The sequence below is a fragment of the Watersipora subatra genome, chromosome 1 (genome assembly GCF_963576615.1).
Source record: "Watersipora subatra chromosome 1, tzWatSuba1.1, whole genome shotgun sequence".
NCBI lineage: Eukaryota > Metazoa > Bryozoa > Gymnolaemata > Cheilostomatida > Watersiporidae > Watersipora > Watersipora subatra.
Genome location: NC_088708.1, coordinates 8,183,304 through 8,204,371, shown reverse-complemented (window position 1 = coordinate 8,204,371; position 21,068 = coordinate 8,183,304). Strand labels below are relative to the sequence as shown.

Genomic DNA, 21,068 nt, shown 5'->3' with positions numbered 1-21,068 from the left:
ATTCTGTAGTGGTCATCTGATACTTCACTTGGTAAATAATGTTCTACCTCTGACTGTAGGTACCAGATTGTAGCTTTTAGTTAATATTTATTCTTTATAGGTATACTTTGATAATACTAATTAACTCCTGAGTTTTTCACCATGCCGTTGTGTCTCAAAACTATAAATATAAAATACATCTGTAGCTCTTTGGACAGGTCTTTATCAGGTACACAATTATGTAGCATAGCCGGTTGTCCACACCAATTTTTAGATGTTTTGCACACATTTAATATCATCATTAGGAGTATTTGGGCGATACAGAGGAAAAAGCCGAGAGCTATGTGTATCATAGAATACGCTTAATCTGTTCTATTGGCATAATTGAACTTATCATGGCTAAGCCAAGGTCAGTTGAAAGGAATCATGCTCGGAATGGCTTGCTAGAAGCTTCTGTAGTGGCTACACAGGAAACTTGCTGCATTCTGATACAAGTAGGTCATCCAATGCGATATCTCCTTTTGATTGGCCCAGCATCTTCACTCTGAATTGTAACTAAAACATAAATTGACTTCCAATGCTGCAACAGAATAAAAAAGATTAGTTATTTATCCTGTGAATTATGATATCTATCATATTATCGATAATTAATGTTATTATGTACATCATCAAGGTTAACCTTTTCATAATACATTTATCAGTTATTGGAGACCTTGCATATCATCACATGCATTTGTGCACTACATTTATTAAAGGAAAGCTTGGGGCTTTGCTTGAAGTGAAAAGCCTTTTTCATTAGCATTTTCATCAAAAAAGCTTATTCAAAACATATTTTAATTTCGCTGGAAGCAGAAATTGAAATAGTAAGTTTTGATTAACTGAAACGCCATGGAATCTTTATAACAGCTCTTGTAATTACACAAACAAGTTAAGCAATCAACAATAAAAAAACAAAGTAGGAAGAATTGGGTAGAGTGTTTATATGAATGGCAGATAGAGATTACGGCTGTTACAGACAAAGTATCAATCGATGTTGTAAGAGTACTTCGGATGTTTACAGAAGCATTTGCAAAATGATACAGAGCGCAATTCCGTAACACCATGTTCTGCTAATTAGTATTTTACAAGCGCTGTGACCTGTTCTGCCGAGATGTACAGCATAGCATTCAGCGGCAGTCAGGGTGAGTTATCCGTACATGGATGCAGATCAACACAACCTTGTGACACTAAACGCTTGCTCATTGACATAGAATTCCTTTATTGAACCATTGGTGAGATGGTTATACATATTGGTGAAACTTGTTAGAATTTATTAGGTACGAAAACTTCAAACGATCAAAGTTATTATGTTTTGTTAAAGAATTAAAAAATAATGAAACTGGTGGCTTATTATAAATCCCCTGACCTGTATCGTTGCACCCGTAGGGAGACTTTCAAAGGAGTAGTTAAACCAATTGGGTCCTTGACCTCCACTTTTTGAAAATATTGAGGTTTCAGTTTGGCCCTCTAATATAAATACTGACAGCTCTCCAATTGCCCTTCCATACATTGAATAACTGAACCTGTAAAAGGAGTCAATGATAGGAGACAAAGTTGTCTTTCATGCCACCAAGTAGACAAGATATCAGTAATGATAACTTAGCATAAACACCTTTAAGAGATCAGATACTGCTGAAACTAGACAGAGAGAGTTAGTTTGTTTGGAAGTACAGATTTGTGCGCAAAGAAAAAAGAGCATATGTCTATGCCTTGTGATGACCTAACAAAGTTACTAATGAATATCATGCTAATAGAGCTAGTGTTAGCTGGAAGAGTAGGTCTATTCATAGACTACCCGAAGCACCAGGGCTGTGATGAAGTACTGATGGCGGGAGAGGTGAGTTTAGCTACATCGTTCAGTCTCGCTCTGCTTGCTTCTACATACGCGAAGAACCCTAAAATCATACGAATATTTTTATTGCGTAATATATAAAATCAAAAACTTGATTTTGCTTTTGTGAGCATAAAGCAGATGTGAAAGATATAATATAACTATAGGACAATAGCATTTGTAGTTGAAAGAAATTAGAGGCTCAGACTAAAGCAGTGTCTGGTTTCCCATACACAGTTGTATGTTGAGGTTCATGCATTAATACAGAATATATAAAAGTACAAGACTCGTACAAGTACAGATGTATGGTACATTGTAATCGTTCTTGGAAGAAAAACCATTTAAGCTTAATAGATCTATTTGATAGTCATGCACTTTAACTGATTCTCTACATTAGACCTAGTTAAGCTAATTAACACGAGGAACTAACTGCTGTTACTCAGGCTACCAATTTTAGCCCAAAAATGGGAAGAGAAGATAATTACTAATTAAAATGTTATTGCTCACCTTTGGATGCCATTGTGGTGTGATCATTATTGGGACCAGTTTCAGTATCCCTTGTCTTTCTTTGGTTGAGGTACCAATAGTCAGCGCTGACACCCTCATATGACCTTGTCCACCCGCACCAGTTATTCTCGTCAAAGTTACAGTAGAGTACGGAATTATCTAAACATAGTGCAGTGCCATTAGAATACACTGACAAGCACCACCTCGGAAAACTATTGCTACGCGCAGCTTCAAACTTGGAACATTGTCTAAAATGTGAACAGTGTTTGCCTTTACTACATCGGCGGATTACTGAACACACAACACTACTATAGCATTACACTAACTGACAACTCCTACATCTATATATATATATCTCTCAAAGTTTGTGTGTATGTATGTGTATATGTGTATATGTCCAGCTATAGCTATTAAAATCTTGGAATAAAGAATCCGTAAAGCAGAAGACTTGATCTCGCAACCTCCCATTCGCCAGTCCGACTGCCTTACTAACTAAGGCAGGGGTTCCCAACCTTTTTCATTCAGTTCCCCATTTCGTTCCCTGTTCATTTTCATTCCCCCCTATACCTTTTCGTAAATTTGATTCCCCACACACTTTTAACTCACACGACTAAAAACAACCGATACAAAATCGAATCCCATTTTATTGTACGTATCTAAACATATAACAACATATTATTAATTCTTATACGGCACGCATACAACGCACAACAATACATGACCTTTGGCATGGTGGTGAATTGGTTTATAACTAGGTTAACTTACTATCCAATCAAAATCTGGATGGATGTGTTCACATATATCTGGGTTATGACTAGTAGCTCATTATTAGCAACTAGTGTTATAGATAAAACCAAAATGTTAAATGAAGAAACCCAAACTCACATGGCCGCAGGTCATAAATTAAAAACTTAACAGACCATGAACCTTTCTGTTCCCCCTCGTATATTCAAAATTCAGCCCTAGGGAGAATTCCTCCATGGTTGGGAACCCATGAACTAAGCCACACATGCTTGATAGATTTGCTAGGCAATATATGTTGCTATATGGGAGAAAATCCGCTACGCTTTCGGTCATGGTACAGAGTCATGACAACGTCAGTAGAAGCCGTAGCTCTTATTAATAAGCTTACTCAAATTTTCCATTGGCAATGTGCCAGACTAGTAGCAAGTGGTAGGCAACTCTCATTATCCCTCATTGTTTATAAGCTGATTTTTAATATCTGGGCAACGTCCGATAGCACAGCTAGTACACCTATATGCGCAACTACCCAAGCTGGGTTTAGCTTTTCCACACCAGCTCTTCAGCAGGAAGCTCAAGAAATCAGGGTTTTCCATGCCATAAGACTAGTTATATAACATCATACATAATAACCATTTAATTCTTATTGAGTCATAATGGATATCACATATAATGATATAATATATATAATACGTAATAAGGTAGTCTGAATAAGAATCAGCACTTTATACGATCAATCTAGAGCTGAAAATCACTAACCAACACAGAATGGAGAGTAAGCCAGCCACTGGCCATCCAACTGACACCACCTGTTTGTTGGTCCTACAAGCTTGTACCCATCCTCACATGTATATTCTATAATAGCTCCCACCTTCTGTGATTCCCCTTGTACGAGAATCCAACTTCCATGTAATGGTTGAGAAGGCACCGTATCACATCTGTCCACAATGGGTAAGTTTACTGTAAAACACCAATTCAATGCCACATTAACACATCTGTATAAAGAATACAACAGAAATAATTGAATTAAAATATATTAAAGGAAACTTCATTAACAACCTTCTACTCATATTGTACCCACTGTCATAACTTCAACCGAATAAAAGAGGATAAGTCCTTGTTTCTAATTGATCGAACTATTCTGATAATGTGATTTGAATATTCAACACAAGCTCACCTTTCCAAGAAGATTCAGTTATTTGTATAACAGGGTAAGCAGAATTGTGTACAATGTTGAAGGGATTTTAAGGTAGATTTGACTAGATATATACTAGATATTTACTTGACAAGTATTTAACACCACCGCCTCGCTACAATGAGGTAATGTGGAAATATAGAAAGAGTGTTATGACTTAGCAATGTTCAAGTACAAAAGTGTAAAAAGTTAGTCACAAATATGTAAAACAGCCAAGGCCAGAGCTGCTCAACTGCCAGCTAGTTCAGCAACTCTTTCTGAATATTGGTCGTCTATTATAGGATGGGCTACTTCTGAGAATAGACAACTGTTTTATCGAATCACTGATTGATTACTACCTGTTTTTTACTAACTCAATACTTCTACTTAAACTAATGAATGTAAGTAGACGATTCATATAATATGATAATAGTATATAACAACAAATCCTACTAGTCATCCCTGAATGTCTCAGCGCCTCTTGGCAAACATCATTTTTTTAACCATTGATCATGCTTTGTTGCGAACCTGCTCCTCTGAACTTTTTTGTTGTGCATCTGCTTTCTTTGGTTTAGTAAGATCTCAAATCTTCATGTTTCAGCAGCGATTTCACCTTTTTTGCGCTATCTAATGAGCCTAGCCTGCTGATGAAGACATATACATTATATGCTAAAAGACAACCATAATTGCAGAATAGTGTGCAGAATTTCTCATTAGAGTGTGCAATTTTAAAAAACTGATGTCATTTCCTGTTGGATGGCTGTGTTAGAGACCTGTAGGCAAACTGTTCTTTGCTTCGTCATTGCCTTGACCTTCGAGAGAGCATCCAACAGCCAGATCTTATCTGGTTGTGTCTCACGCAGAAGCACACTTAGCAGAAGTGCTGAATGCGCGACTATGAGAGAGTTAGATGATATCAGATGGGAAAGCATCTACCATTGCTTCAATGTTTCCAAGCTATACACTATTCTTTAAAAGGTTTGGGCCTTCTCTACTGATGCCCCACCAAGTACGGGTAGAAGCACTGATGCGCGGTGAAGTTGCTGGTACTCCAACACTCAACTCCGGCTGACTAGGTCACCACCTCTTTCTTTATCCAAACAGAAAAGCAGGCCTTTAGAGATGTGATGAGTTTCCCTTTTGCCCCTTATCCATGCAACACATAGCTTGAGAGAAAATGATCATAATGCCATTCAACTACCACAGAAAACTGGTATCTAACTGCAGTTTCTCTGAAAGAAGTCTACTATATAGTCTGAAGAATGTCAACTATAGCCCTTGTCTATAAATACATAGCCTTGTATCTTACAAACAACTAGTTGACAAACAACATATTCAACTACTGCTATACCCTGACTAAACTTACATGTAAATAATGCCTTTATTTAGGTTGATCCATCCATATATATTTAATTAATTATTTTCTAAGTACATGTAGTGCTTTGGGTTCTCTCTTATTTTATTTGCATAAGAATTTTTATATTACTTGAAATGAGAACTAAACACTTTTGGTAACAGGTGCTGGGACTGAGGAGGGCTGAGGGAAGGTCTAACTAAGCCTTCACCAATCCTGCTTCGTCAAGCGATGCTGAGGACCAGGTCAGTTGGAGCGAATCCAGATGCTGTACCTCGACCCATTTTGTACCCGCGTTTTGTGGATATCAGTACTTGTGCTCCCCAGGTTCTACAGAAAATATTATGTAGCCTGGTACCTGAAATAGATGGTCAGGTATGTTTTCAGCAAATTCTTGTTCATGTAGTCCTCCCGACAGCAAAGGCAGGTATGGATGCATCGGTGCTTCTGAAAAGTAGGCTTCTGATGTAGACCTGAAGACAGGTGTCGCATGAGACCATAATGATGAATGAGGTATATTTGTATCAGAGCCGTATTTATTACCCAAAGGTTAGGGATGTCACTTCTGATTGGAGAGAGCATTGAAACTACACAGTGATGCTCACAGAGAAGGTTCACAAGGCTGTGGAAGGTTATTTCTCTCCTCAGGATGATGCAACTAAACAGATTAGAAAGTAAAAAGACCCCGAAGCCAGGTATAGTAAGGGGAAACTCTATTCTTATATATACCTTCAAGCCATTTTGTAAAAGAAGAGGATGGGGAAGAGAGCCGGAACAATTGTCAAGGGTAGTTTAGCTGCAGAAAAACTGGTTAGAGATATTATTAATAAATCAGGAATTCATCTTGTGCTATGTTGTGTATTTTTTAATACAGATTAATGAAGGAATGTTGGACACTCTCGAGTCTCATAGAAAAGCGTAGCATCTCACCGCAATTGTAGTATAACTGTACTTTGTCGATGTCTAGTGAGCTAAGGTTCCACCGCTGGCCGATGTAGGCTTGCTTTGAACTGTCAATAGTCTGTATGGTAGGTAGTGTGTTAACACTAAACGCATACTCCCCGTAGTGAGTTACTGATAAATAGTCATATGGTAGGTTTGTGAGATTGCTGAGAAATCCCCTTTTTGTATTAAAGTTCTCTTTTTCTGTAAAACAATATTGTATGTTTTATTGATTCAATTTCTGATCAATTATGAAGGCCTTGCTTTGTTTAGTACTTAAGTATATATACCGAGGTTGACACACAAAGAGATATACCAAGGTTGACACACAAAAAGAGATATACCAAGGTTGACACACAAAGAGATGTACCAAGGTTGACACACAAAGAGATATACCAAGGTTGACACACAAAGAGATATACCAAGGTTGACACACAAAACAATAACCTGTAGATGTTCACCATACTGATAAGCTTGTGAAGCATGTATCAAGTTTTATCAGTTTCGGTTTGATTTAAAACTCAAGGCAGGGTATCAGAGGCAGCCTGATTTAGTCTTTGTTTGAAGCGTTGTGGCTAGGAAAACCTAAGACGTTTTACTGTTGAAAGGATAATGATTTCTTTCAATTTATAATAATATTTTTTGAGATAAATGTAATTATTTTATCAATTTATTAACCATAAAAAAATTTTAATTTAAAATTTGAAAACATATATTAATATTTTTATATTTTAAATTTTGAAAAGCGTAAGTTTTTTATATTTAAACTGCTTAGACGAGTAGCCTGTGTATCCAGGTAATATCCTTAAAACGGGGCACGCGTGCTACGCCTCCTCCTATCAGTCAGTCATATAACAAAAAAGGAAATGTTCACGCCTTAGTGAGTCAGTTTCAAGTGAGAATTGTTAGCTGGTTCGCTGACCTTCCAAAAGGATTGTTGACTTTACAAACCACTGCTGTCTCTATTGATTAAATTTAACCAGATTCTATCTTTTGTTCATTTGCGTTTCTACCAGCACTTACATGCACATATTATACACACTGCATGATCACACTGCATGTTCATGACACAAGTGTAGCAATTGAACACTAAATCTTAGCATTAATTTGGTTTTTTTGTAACTTTGTTTGGCACAAATATCATCTACAAAAAATGTTTTTTTGTAATATGTCATTAAAAGCATAATTTAAAGAAAAGAAATGTGACAAGTTTGACATTGGAGATGCTTGATTTATTGCTTTTTGCAAATATTAAAAGCTTAAAAACTATGTTACACAATCCTAGCATATCTATTTACAGTAATTCGATATATTTAACTTTTAGAGGGACGATGAAGAGCGCTAACTAGTGTTTAAATAGGTTTTCATAGCAGGAGAGCTATTTCATACAATAATATACCCCAGTATAGAGAGCAGCGGGGGTAGAGGTGAGCGAGGGAGCAGCACTTGACATCTTGTAACAAGTACCTACATAGGTAACTTAACTTGCTCAGAAATTATAGATTTAAAAGATTTTTCTATTTTCGTAAAGAAATGGCAATGCTGGTAGATATATAACTTAACTGCTCCAATAATCAATTGCTATTTCTATTTTCTCATCCACTGGCGCCTCATCTAATAATTTTTGTGATCAATTGCCTTTTCTAACAACTTTGTTATTATACAAACATAAACTACTAAAGAAATTGACAGCTTAACCATGCTTGTGAAGGGTTTGTGACTTTCCCTACACCAGCAGGATAAACAACCTCGCTAACATCCGTTCGCTAGCACTGGTGTTTTTTGAATAGAGCCGATAAACAAGACTAATTAGTCATTTAACTTACTGCTCTGCAACACGTTATTTATATAAACATCGATGTACGAGTTTCTGTCAGGTCTCTGATGCTCGTGGTAGAATGCAAGCGTGTGCAGCAGCTCGTGCAGAACATCTCCGACGCTTGAGGCACACGAGTTGTCTAGCTCGAGCACCTGCTCTCCTCCTTTTTTGCCCACATACGTCTCACATCTGAAACCAAATCAACAGTAATGCAGCATAGTCAGACAAGTAATCATTGGGTTTTAGTGGGTGTAAGAATAGTTGAACATGAAACTTTACTTGAATGTTGATACGTGATCTTATTGCATGGATCTATTGAAGTCTACAAGTCTCTCACGCAGTCTACTTTATGAAACCTCTATTAAAACTTTAGATAACTAAAGTACTTTTATTACAGACAAATTATTTTCCCACTAGGCAGCAATTTTGAATACATACATGTAGATATATTATCCAGTTATAAACTGTAATTATGTTGATGTTTGGCTGCGGATAGCCGGTGACTCGAATAGAGATAAATATTGAACTCAACACTATCAAAGGAATCCAAAGATTTTTTGAAAGGTGAAGACAAAAAGGAACTTACGAGTCACCAGGTTCAATTCTAAGATAATCAAAGTCTCTAGATGTTTGGCTCTCAAACTTGATGCATGTGTGCTCTTGGAGTTGAGCAAAGGCAGCATTGATCTTATCGATGAGGGCAGTGTCTTCAATACAAAAGTCAAAGTGAGTAACACTGTTACTCCTCGATGACTTCCTAGATATTTGTGAGCGCATCTTTTAGCATAAACTGATGGTGCAAAATAAGACTCCATTCATCTCAGCACTTGGTCAGCAAAGCTAGAGAAGTGCTGTTCTCAGCAGCAGAAGTGAGTCAGCAATCAATATCTAGTTAGAAAACTGAAGAGTGAAATGCTAAAAGACTTGATAGAACAAACTTAGATTCAGAGACCTTAATAGACTTCCATGGATGTCGGTAGACAAGTCTTACAAAAACAGTTTCCAGAAGTATTTCAGACCACATCTGAAAACACTACAGTGAATATTGTATCTCGTAATAGAACTGCAATACTGACGGACACAATACATAAGTCTGTTGGAAATCAATCGAAGATTGTGTATGATGTCTGTTTAGCTTACCACAAGCGGAGGCTGTGCGTGTTTTAAAAGCATTATTGCACCAACAATTATGTCTCTGTGATCTTGGCTAGACATGTCTGAGTCCAGCAGCAAAGGAATTTTGACGACTGGAGACACACCCAGTTGCGGAGAGTAATAATTTAAGGTTCTATGTTACACTGACACTACTGGCCTCTTTTGGGAGTTGAACCTCAACCTGTTGTACCCATGTCAGGCGTGCTAGACCACTAGTCCACGGCCACTCAAAGTAAAACTTTGAAAATTTAGAAGTGTATATAGCGCTCACTATTACAAGTTGCACTTGCCAGATATCAGCTCATACAATACTTATATAATGGCAATGTTCCGAACAATCATTCCTTGACCATTCTTCATAGTGATAAAATTTTGTTAATGAAATGTTAGTGATAAAATGCTAAAGAGTAGAACAATGGTGGTGGGATTATCAATATTTCTTGAATCATTTTGTATGTGATTCTGAATAGTTACCTAACTGGTTGCTGATGTTGAAGGGTATGCGTCTTGTGTCCCAAATCTTATACAGAGGTGGGTAGTATGTCTGTAACACAAGCATTTATAATAAAGAGATACCGCATATTAAAGAACCCACCTGCAGGTATACAAAGGGGGTACGGGGAGTGTCATGTATAATATACACACCAGTATACATACACATTATTTCTGCTCAATACAATTTGGGGTTTTCAACAAACCTGAAGATTTAAATGGCATAGAGCATATTTTTCTACCATATCCACATTTACTTCCATCTCCATAGCTAAAAGTTTTTTGCGCTGGTAACGCAAAATTTTAAAACTAAAATCTCATTTATTCTTTTAATAGTTTTTCATGCTGACATATCAGTAGGTTCATATCATGGCTCAAGATTTTTGACAAGCCCGAACGTATTATTGTTATTTTGCACTGCGCTAGACAGAGTTCAAAATACACCTGAAGACTTTTATTTGCCTAAACATATATATGTATATTTGCTTTTGGTGTGAAAAATGTGAAAATGTTTTGAGATTAATTTGTCAAAAATGACTGCGAATGGAATGGCTAAAATTTACATCTAGTAGTTTTAGACATATATAGATAGATAGATATAACAAGACTTGAATAGAAAATATTTTTCGTTTATGCAGCAGATAGTTCTAATGAATAAAGAGAAAGTATTTTGATAAATTTCTACTGAACAATCCACCTAAATAATGTCTAATGAACAGCCTGGTAATGAACATGTATGTGTGAAGGACGATACCCTGATAGTCTCCACCCCTACCAATAAGAGCTAATCTTTAACCTACTTATGGTCCAGAGGCTACTCTGCACACTGCCCACTTTTATCTAGCCAATAAATAACAAATACAACCCACAAGTAAATATAACAAATACGTACAGCGAAAGGCTTGCAGACAAGCAGAGCAAAGATGAGTATAGAACCATATAAGATATTCCAGTGAGCCATGAGTGAGCCAATGCTGGAGACCACCGGTAGGTCCTGCATTGACTCACATTAGCTGTCTGAGATATAACTTACACTCATGTCTGTGAACTAACAGATGTTTATGAAAATCTCAAGTATTTACATTGAAATATAAACTTAGTCAAGCTCAGTATCATAGCAGGAATATGTTCACTGGTGTAAGGCAGAGAGTGTAATAAGGATGTCATATACAAGTGCTTGATTGTGTCATAATGACTGAATGAACCCTATTGACAGCACCTGATAGCGTATGAGACAAAGCACTTGTTATAAGAGTATATAAGCACCTGCTATTTATGCTGTTGGAAAAAGGCTTGTCAGTAAAATACGGTACTGCTGGAACTACTTCATAACTTTTATCTTTGACATGCCCCAACCATGATATAGCTCTGTGAAGAGAAAGCAATTTTTTTCAATTACGATTTGAGTCAATGAGAAGGTTGCAAAAATTTGTTGAAAAATACTTAATTTTCTTGTATAAATCCTTCTCTGAATAAATGCTTCTCTCACCAATTGGTGCATAAAGGTACTCTACACACGAACATGTCTATTAACTATAGAATATAAAGTAGCAGATAGTTGTATAAATACTTATAAGAAAGTTTTATATATTCAGAAACGGCAGGCTTCATATGTGAAATTCTATGGAGTTGTGTTCTCATACAGCTGTATATAACTAAACCTACAGAGTACAGTAGACAGTGAATTAAACTAATCTACACGCTTACCAGTTACTATATTGGCAGCATGCCAATTTTCTAAGTAAGGCAATAAAATTATAAATGTTTAAAGGCAGCGTAAGTTTAGAAAGATATATGTTTAGTTAATTTACACTAGTAAGAGCTTGAATAATATGAAAAAAGCAATGCTAAGGCTGAGACGTTGTGAGAGCTAGAAAGGGTCATCAGCTCACCTTTGATAGGTATGTATCAGGCATGGTTGGGTTTCAGGGGATCAAGTCTTTATTTTATGTCTGAGAAACTGCTCTCTTTAAATTAAAATAAATGAGCCTCAAAAGACATTTCTGACAAACTTTGAAAAAACTCTAAAAGCTAAGCGCCAATGCCAGCTGTGATGAATAAAAAAATTGGTTTATCCCACAAATGTATTTTAAATTCTAGCAATTATATTTACTGTTTCAACTGCATGTATCTTAAAGATGAAGGAGATACACTAATCACAGTCATGTAACACAAGAAGGGTGGGGAGATAACAGACTTACTGCAGATTGATGTTGGATTGTTTTGTATTAAATTGGATTACATTGCTTTAAATATTATTAAATCATATTGCATTAAACTCCATTATATTACGATTTATTGTGTCACTGCATTGTTCTGCTCTCGCTGTATTAATAAATTAAAATACCTTATTCATACAGATGAAAACATCGTCTAACCAACAAATAATTAACTAACCAATTGACTAACCAATAAACAACAAACCTTTTTAACTGGTCCAAACTAAAGCAATATATTATATTTACAAATGGTAATTAAATACGTCATTAGTGAAAACATTTCTTGTTTATGTATGTCAAAACTTATCATTATGCTTTGAAGGTATGATAAAGATCTAGTTAAAATATGTTTATAGATAAAGGGAAAGCTTGCTAGGAGCAAGCAACACAATACGTCACTCCGAGCCAAAAGTCAGCAGGCAGGAAATTAGGCAGCACAGCTGGGATTGAAAATACCGCCTAAAGAGATGTGTAGATTACCGTGTTATTACAATCACTGGTACTTTAATTAATGGGCTATTGCTGCCGAGAAGAAAAGTTAAGCTTATTAAGATAAGGCATACAAGGCAGCACTCTGGAGAATAGTGGATCTTGTAATAACAAAAATGATTTATATCTCAATCCACTGATTGCCAAGGACTCCGGCAAGATATTGATAGTTTCTTTCTGGAGTAAGCTTAGCCAACACACACCTCAGTCTTGGGAATGGTAGAGACAGACAAGCACCTGCTTATCTATAAGGCTTGTTATCTTATTAAGTAACGTACTAGGGTTAGACTTAAGTAGCAAGTGAAAGAAATACTTACCTACCGATAGCATAGAAATTACAAGCAGCTGTACCTATTGCGTGTAAGTTGGTTTATCAATAATATTTTCATCAGAATACTGAATATTTAACTTTCCTGAAACCGTAAACACATTTAAATATGTGGTCATCTACCATGGTTTATATATTTTTATAGTAACTAACCGTTTTTTGACAAGATAGTTTTATGGAGAGAGTTAAATTTTAAGTTTATCTGTTTATTATGTACATTTATCTGAAGCAAGCAATAAATTTAAACATTTTTTCAAACCATTAAAGTTTGCATTTGAAAACTATGACACCAGATTACATTTTGGAGATTATGATGCGTCATCTTCAACTTTTTTCTTACAACCAAGTCTGTGTAAGTCTATGTAAGTGTGTGTAAGTGTGTGTAAGTCTATGTAAGTGTGTAAGTCTATGTAAGTGTGTGTAAGTCTATGTAAGTGTGTGTAAGTTTGTGTAAGTGTGTGTAGCTCTGTGTAGTTTGGGGAAGTTTGTGTAAGTCTGAATAAGGCGTCAATTAGATAAACTATTTTGCAGCAAATTATAATTACATAAGACGTACATGTCAGGTCACAGAAAAAGTCAAAGGAAGGTCAGATAGCTGACAAAGTTTCTCACAGACTGTGTTGTAACCTTGACATGCCATATTTTGTACAGTAAGTAGCGGAAAATTAATAAAAAATGCTCTATATAATTTAATATGTATCTGGCTCTACACCCGCTTTTCTTTATACGATTACACAAAATAGAATTCTTCCAGTAATATCACAAGAATAAGTTAGGCTTGAACATACATGTACATTAAATGACGACAGATGCATGACTAGAAAGTTAGTGAGTAACGTTGAGAGACATTTAATAAAACTCGCATTGCCTTCCAATTTATAGTAGAGATTTCCTAAAACATAAAAAAAAGAAAACTAGCTCGGCAGGCACCTTGTTAGAATAGCTTAGTTTTTCAATTCATATAATAAATATTTTTAAAATAGTTAAAAATGTAATTTAAATACATTTATTTTCTGAACTTTACCTTCGATGTTTTCAGGTTTTAAGAAGTTCAATTTAGCAACAAATCACGTTTGATGCATATCAATTTCTGAAACACAGAACCAAGATTTAATCACTGGGTGATTATATCTACAGTAGATTAGAATCACTAGATGAGATATCACATAAAACTGCTACAAAATTGACATAGAGATACATTAAACTGGTGCTATGTCCCGGTGTTATTGAATAAAATTTTGTAAAAACCATTGATCATTATTTTTAAGTATTGAGCCTTTAGCTTTGCGTGCCATGCTCAACCAACCTGCAACTGTGACGTCTGCACATGCTCTGACAATCAGCAATTATGGCTTCACTGTCCACATAAATAAGGGTGAATAATTTGAGCGACTTAATCTCAAACAACAATTCAATAACTCAAAATAATTGACTTACTTATGTTGAACGCTCGCTAGACCCTGTGCAGGGATGAGTGAACAGTACTTGAAGAAAAGAGTGGTTATGGCTGTGATCAATGCATGCCACTCGCTAATAGACCTTGAATACAGCTTTTCTCACATTCAATTAAATTAGTCGTCGCTCTCTCTCTCCTCCTTTTCTCTCATAAACGGTCGTGAGACTGGAAATATTGAGTCAGTTGAAAGCAGGTCGGTCAGACCGAGTTTATCGTCTTTTTGTCTCGTCTGCCGTCGTGCCTTGATAGTGTCATTCAGCGCAGTAATCAATTTTGAAAATATAATTTCAATTGTATGGTCATTTAGTTGTAGACCATCCAGCTTCTTATAAAGAGGCTCTGCTTATCAAGTCGAGGAAGAAGATGGAGAGTGTGAGGTGGGAGAACATTAGTGAAAATGCATGCTGGGATAAGTACGGGCGGGTGAATATGTGCCAGTGGGATTTCATCCTTAAAGCTATAATTCTGCTCTTCATTGTCATCAGCATCGTCGTTGGCAACAGCCTCGTTATCATCTCTGTCGCTCTTTATAAGAGACTAAGAAAAAGTGTGAGCAACTCCTTTATCGCGTCGTTGGCCGTTGTCGACCTCCTGCTCGGCCTCGTCATCTTGCCTCTTTCCGTGTCTAAAGAACTTCTCGGCTATTGGAGTCCACCGCCAACTTTGTGTAAGATCTGGTTGGTTGCAGATATTTGGATCTGCACAGCCTCCATTCTGCACCTATGTGCGATTAGTGTAGACCGCTATATAGCCATAGCTTTTCCTCTCAAGTATCCATCCCTCATGACACACAGGAGGTGTAGGCTAACGTGCTTAGGCATGTGGGCCCTTTCCTTTGTAATTTGCTTTCCAGCTTTAATTAATTTGGATGAGAGGAACAGAGACACCAATTGTGATGTTATCAACGACTCAACTGGTTATACTATATACTCCGCTCTGGGCTCCTTCTTTATTCCTTCTTTTGTTATGACCGGATTTTATATCAAGATATTCCTAATGGCCAGGAGTTTTATGAAACAGTCACACCGAGGAGTCATAGTCAAAGAGTCGACAGAGAAAACGATGCGTGTACATAGAGGCGTCTCTACTAGCAGCCAAATTGAAAAAGCTAATAAAGCTTTCTATGAAATGAACGATCTACTAACTTCACCTGAAGTGAGGTCAAGCGGTGACCAGGGACGGACATTTCGAACTAGTCATTCTATAGACATTGTTGAAAACAACTCGGACAGCCCAACACACAGCACTCTTCGACGCAGCTCACATAAAAGTGATCGTAGTGAGACGTACCTTCTACACTCACTAAAGAGAAACAAAGCGAAGGCAACCGTACGCACTGCTTTAAACAAAGAGGCACGGGCAGCCAAAACTGTTGCAATTATTGTTGGTGGCTTTATCCTTTGCTGGTCTCCATTCTTCATTTGCTATTTGTTAGAAGGTATAGAATTAGTTAAGATAAACCAAATTGTTTTTGATGTATTTTTCTGGATAGGCTATGTAAATTCATTATTAAATCCGTGTATATACGCTCTTTTTTCTATTGACTATCGTCATGCCTTTAAAAAAATCCTTCGATGTCAGCTGAGAAGAGATTTGAACAGTAAAGGGATGCTGGGCTACTTGGGGAGTCTCTATATCAGCTCTTCCAGCAGCAGGCAGAACAGTTTTTCAGCCAAACCACTGCATTTAATCCATGCTCCAGCTTGAGTTATAACTTTCCTTCATGACATTTCTCATCCTCTCCAGAATGCTTGTGGTGTAGACCAATGGACTCAAAAGGTCTGTTGACTTCCACAATCGATATTGCAAATTGTCTGTTAGTATTTAATATCTAGTTAAGATGAAAGAGCTACTTCTCATTTGAATAAAACTTATTCAGACAGAAATATTATCATTAAATTGTACTTCAGTTCAGCTTGTGAAAGAGAAGACTGTCTACAGTTGCATAAACTGTTTGAAAATATTTACTAGCCCATAAGCATAGGTCTAGGCAGCCAAGCTTAGGGCTAGCAGCTTGTAAAACCGTTTGCTAAAAATTGCCTTTTCTCTTAGTTTAGACAGCATAGTCAGCAGGTAAATATTGGATGCACACAGATATAAGTGCCTTCAGCTATCTTTTAACCAACCTGACATTTTAGGAATAAGCTGTTATTCTAAATGTCAGTGGTTTCAGAGCTAGCTGAGCTTCCAGCCTGTTATAATAATATATTTAGCACATAACTGTAGTTCTAGAAAAAAACATCTAGCATGAATATGTACCTATATATAAATCCAAGTGTTGGTTGGTTTGTCGTATGTCCAGTTATAGTGATAAATTTATTGCTGGACACACAAAAAATAAACAAACACCTTCATTTAAAAGTTAGAATGGTAAATGTTTTATTACCTGTGCAATGTTGGACATTCAGTAGTAAATCATATACAGAGTAAACTGAAACTTGCTTGGCATAAATATGTGATTGGATAATTCCATAGTACAATCAAGCAAGGCTATAATCCACCATATGGAGTAAGGTACCTCCAGTTGGTAACTTACACATCATATACAGTAATTTGCTCAAGTTGTTGATATCAAACTGTGGGTAAGTTAGATATTTTTAATTAGTATTCCGCTTAGTTTGGAGCTTTCAGCTTTTTGCACTCATTTGTATGATTTGAGAATCAAATTACCATGAACTTTTATGTACTTTTATTCAATTTCATAAGAAAAATTTATGTGATTTTAGGTACATTTTTCGAATGTAATTTCTCAAAAGTCACATTCTCAAAATCAGTTGCTTGAGAACTAATTTCTCAAGCTATCATTTTCTCAAGTCTTATATATTTTTCTGTTAGCGCTGGTAAAAAAGTGTTTTCGTTACTAAATTAAATGTCACGGGTTGGAGTCCCGTACAGAGCAATATTTTACAAAATTATTTTTTAACCAAATAAATTGGTGAAAGTTACCTTTGTGCAATTGATGTCAAAAAGTTTTACAGGCCTCCATTTGTGTGCATTGTTGATACAGGAAGCATGCAAACAAAGGCTAGGCAGCTATAATATATACTACCTTCATGAAGAGTAGAAGGACTGAAAACAACGCAGAAAAAGAGTGCACAACTCCTTAAGTAGCATATAATGGTCCAATTGACCCGTTGCAGAAAGAAAAACAGTTTCAATTTCACCTTCATTATCATGAATGCCAAACCAAGATCTGAATATTTCAGTCATAGCAATACCGTACCGACTTACAAAAATGACAGTTGTTAAATATAGCACACGCGTAGAGTACAAGTATAGAAGCTTATGTTGACATCATAATTATTTTTATGCTATATAAAATCTGTGAAACATTTTAAAATTGAATTTATAAAAGTACTCTTCAAAAAATCTGCTGTAAACGTCTTAAACATAAATTTTGACATTCTCTTCAGTAATGGCCTGCCTGCAGTAATAGTATCGATACCTAACTTAGAGCCTTGTTGATCAAGTCAGCTGTTTGTTGCCTTTAAACTGATAGGATGTAAACTCTTACACTCCTCAACTACAACTGTCTGACTGACAGGACAGGCTCTTCTGCCTGAGAACCCTGCAACACGCTAGTAAAAACAGCGTAGGTTTAATAATTAGAAATGTCTCCTGCATGTTTCACTCATGAGAATATACTCAGCGATATTTCATTAAGTATGCTGAGACAGACAAAAACATAAAACGAATTCTGTTTACCATATCAGCTGAATTACTCAATCTACTATTACTGTCACCAGAGCGGATAAATGATATACTTGAATCACTTGTCAATTCTGTTTTTAAATATGATAGTATTTTTACACAAAACTAGTTTATTCATGTCGATATAATATTGTTTTAGGCTGGTGTAGAGGGACTACCAGGACAGCACTCCCTTAGATATCATCGTATGATTATATCATCCAATAACTTAATAAACAGTTATACTGTGTTGATCTATTGATTGAACTATTGCTTACACATCTTATGGAGCAAAACTTGAGAAATACTGCACTATTAAATCGGGATTAGTAAGCTGTTGACAATACATTTATATAATAGATCTTATATCTTAAACAGTAAAATATATTATATAAGACATAATGTAGTTGCTCATTTGTAATCAAAATAATAGACAATCATTCTATTTACATGTACAGAATATTAGCAGAAGGGTCAGAAATAAGCATTTTTTAGTTTTCATCATGTAGCCCTAAATGTTGAGAATGTACAAATGGTTTAAGTCTTTAATCGTTACATCGCAGTAGGCAGCCTAGCAGATGTTGAAGATAAATTGTATGAACATATATTTTTACAAAAAAAATATGCTGCATATTGGCTTAATAATTAGTTTTATATAAATTATGGAAAAAAGAAATGGAAAATACGATATGTGCGTTTAAGCGCTTAGTCATACATTGTTAAACCGATTTCTATAATATATTCTCACTAGTTTCATACTGTTTTAATAATGAACCGCTACAAGCCACGAACTATATCCTGTGGCTTATAGCGTGTAAGCTATAAATAACAACATATAGTATATAAGCTATAACGTATAATATATACCATATAAGCTATCACCTATGACATGTACTACATAAGCTACATACATGTAGCTGCATGTATAACTTATTATATATAACATATAAGCTATAATCTGTAACACTTATAACATGTAGCACAACTTATAATCTTTGAGCTATACAACATATATGTTATAGCCTATAATCTATAAGCCTGCACATCTATAATCTATAATTAACAATTTATGATTTATAACCCATAATCCACAAACTAAAAACTACAATTAGCAAACATTATAAAATGAATATCAGCTGTTGATAAGAATTAATGATTAGTATCAAAGCATGTACATATAAATAGTAGTAGCTATATAATAGTAGCTGCATTAGCCTCCAGCCTTTTAATACGCTCAACATGCAATACCCAAGTCAATCATGGCTGTTTAAAGAAGAAGATTTAAGGCTAACGAGAGGCAAGTATGTGTCCTCACACGAACCGTTTAAATGTTTACATGCCAAATATAAGGTAAACATGTACAAATTTAGGTAGCAGAAGTAAAATGAATAGAAATGTGTACAAAGAGGTTTTATAGTTAAAATAGATTCTATAGATATGTATTCTTAATTTTACAGATAATATACATGAGAGTTTGTAGTACACTTAGCTGTTAGTCAACGCTCACATGAGAGTTTGTAGTACACTTAGCTGTTAGTCAACAGTCATATGAGAGTTTGTAGTACACTTAGCTGTTAGTCAACAGTCATATGAGAGTTTGTAGTACAATTAGCTGTTAGTCAACAGTCATATGAGAGTTTGTAGTACACACAGCTGTTAGTTAACACTCATATGAGAGTTCGTAGTACACACAGCCGCTAGTCAACACTCATTTGAGAGTTTGTAGAACACACAGCTGTTAGTCAACAGTCATAGTTCTGTGCTGTAGTTTAGCTGTTTGTTAGTTCTGTGCTGTAGTTTAGCTGCCCACACACCTACTTACTCATGTTAGCCTCATCTCCAGCGCTATTTACAGTGAGGCTGGGTAGAATCCTTCCCTTATAGCTTATACACATTGGATGCTTTCATTGCTAGCCAAAAATTTCAAATACATACAACATTGGTTAAGTTTCTTTCAAAAGGTTCTTGAATAAAATGCTTTTATTTAAAGAAAGCCTGTGTTGTTTTTTATTTGCAAGGATATGTTTAGTAACCGAAGTTTGAGTCTAATTTACTAAACCTCAGTAGCTAAGCAATTCTAAAAAAGAAACCTAAGTAACAATCTAATACTCGACACATTTAGAAGGGAGGGCAGGTCAGCAGGTGAACTCCTTTTGTAGCCTGAGTGAAATATGTCAAGGTCATTTTGACAAGGTCAGAATGAGTGAGTTCGGTAAGATATCATGTATATGCATCTCATTGGCATTGGGGCATCAGTTCAATGAAAGAGTACATGTGCCTGGGTGAGTGCCTTGGAGTCACTATAGTTCATTGTGTACAACGAATAACAGTTAGAATCATCTGAAGCAAGGAACGAGTTGTCTGCTCATGACAAAAATGTGCACAAGGTCACAATAGTGCTGTCACTAACAACCAATGTTTTCAAAGTGTCAGAAGTTAAGAATCGTCAACATATGAAAGCTACAAAATGCCAACAAATACAAATGTACAATATGAAGTGTAAGTTACTGTATATATGTACATGTAAAGAGTAAGTGTATAGTGTAAGTGTTAAACAAACAAGCAAAAACATTAAAGACAATCAGAATCTTTTATTGTCTTCGAAGAGACAAAAAATGTAAACAATACTCGGTTATCGCTGACTAGAAAGTACTCAGGATTTGCTTAAAATATCATCATAATGATGAACACAGATGGCAGCAACAGTTCAATTTTGACTGCATTAGTATATAGAATAAATAGGCAGCACTAGTTTGTCGAGTTGGCAGCATTACTGAAGCAAATTCCTAATGGAAGCTTGAGAGAACGACTCCAACTTTGAGCTTGGTAATCTTTTAATTGGCTGTTGGCTAT

The 21,068-nt window shown here is 35.8% G+C and overlaps 2 protein-coding genes across 2 annotated transcripts; one reads left to right on the top strand and one right to left on the bottom strand.

Annotated features, from left to right (window-relative positions):
- Positions 1-203: 203 nt before the first annotated feature.
- Positions 204-9,163, bottom strand: LOC137395724 (meprin A subunit beta-like). Its single transcript, XM_068082254.1, has 8 exons — positions 8,973-9,163; positions 8,394-8,575; positions 6,556-6,771; positions 3,857-4,057; positions 2,357-2,515; positions 1,814-1,913; positions 1,385-1,541; positions 204-534 (listed from the first exon to the last, which is right to left on the bottom strand). The coding sequence occupies exons 1-8, from the start codon at positions 9,161-9,163 to the stop codon at positions 442-444; spliced, it is 1,299 nt and encodes a 432-aa protein (XP_067938355.1). The 3' UTR covers positions 204-441.
- Positions 9,164-10,992: 1,829 nt separating this feature from the next.
- LOC137395565 (probable G-protein coupled receptor No9) lies at positions 10,993-16,232 on the top strand. The gene is made up of 2 exons (XM_068082242.1): positions 10,993-11,020; positions 14,833-16,232. Exons 1-2 carry the CDS (start codon positions 10,993-10,995, stop codon positions 16,230-16,232), a joined length of 1,428 nt encoding a protein of 475 aa, XP_067938343.1.
- The last annotated feature ends 4,836 nt before the right edge of the window (positions 16,233-21,068 follow it).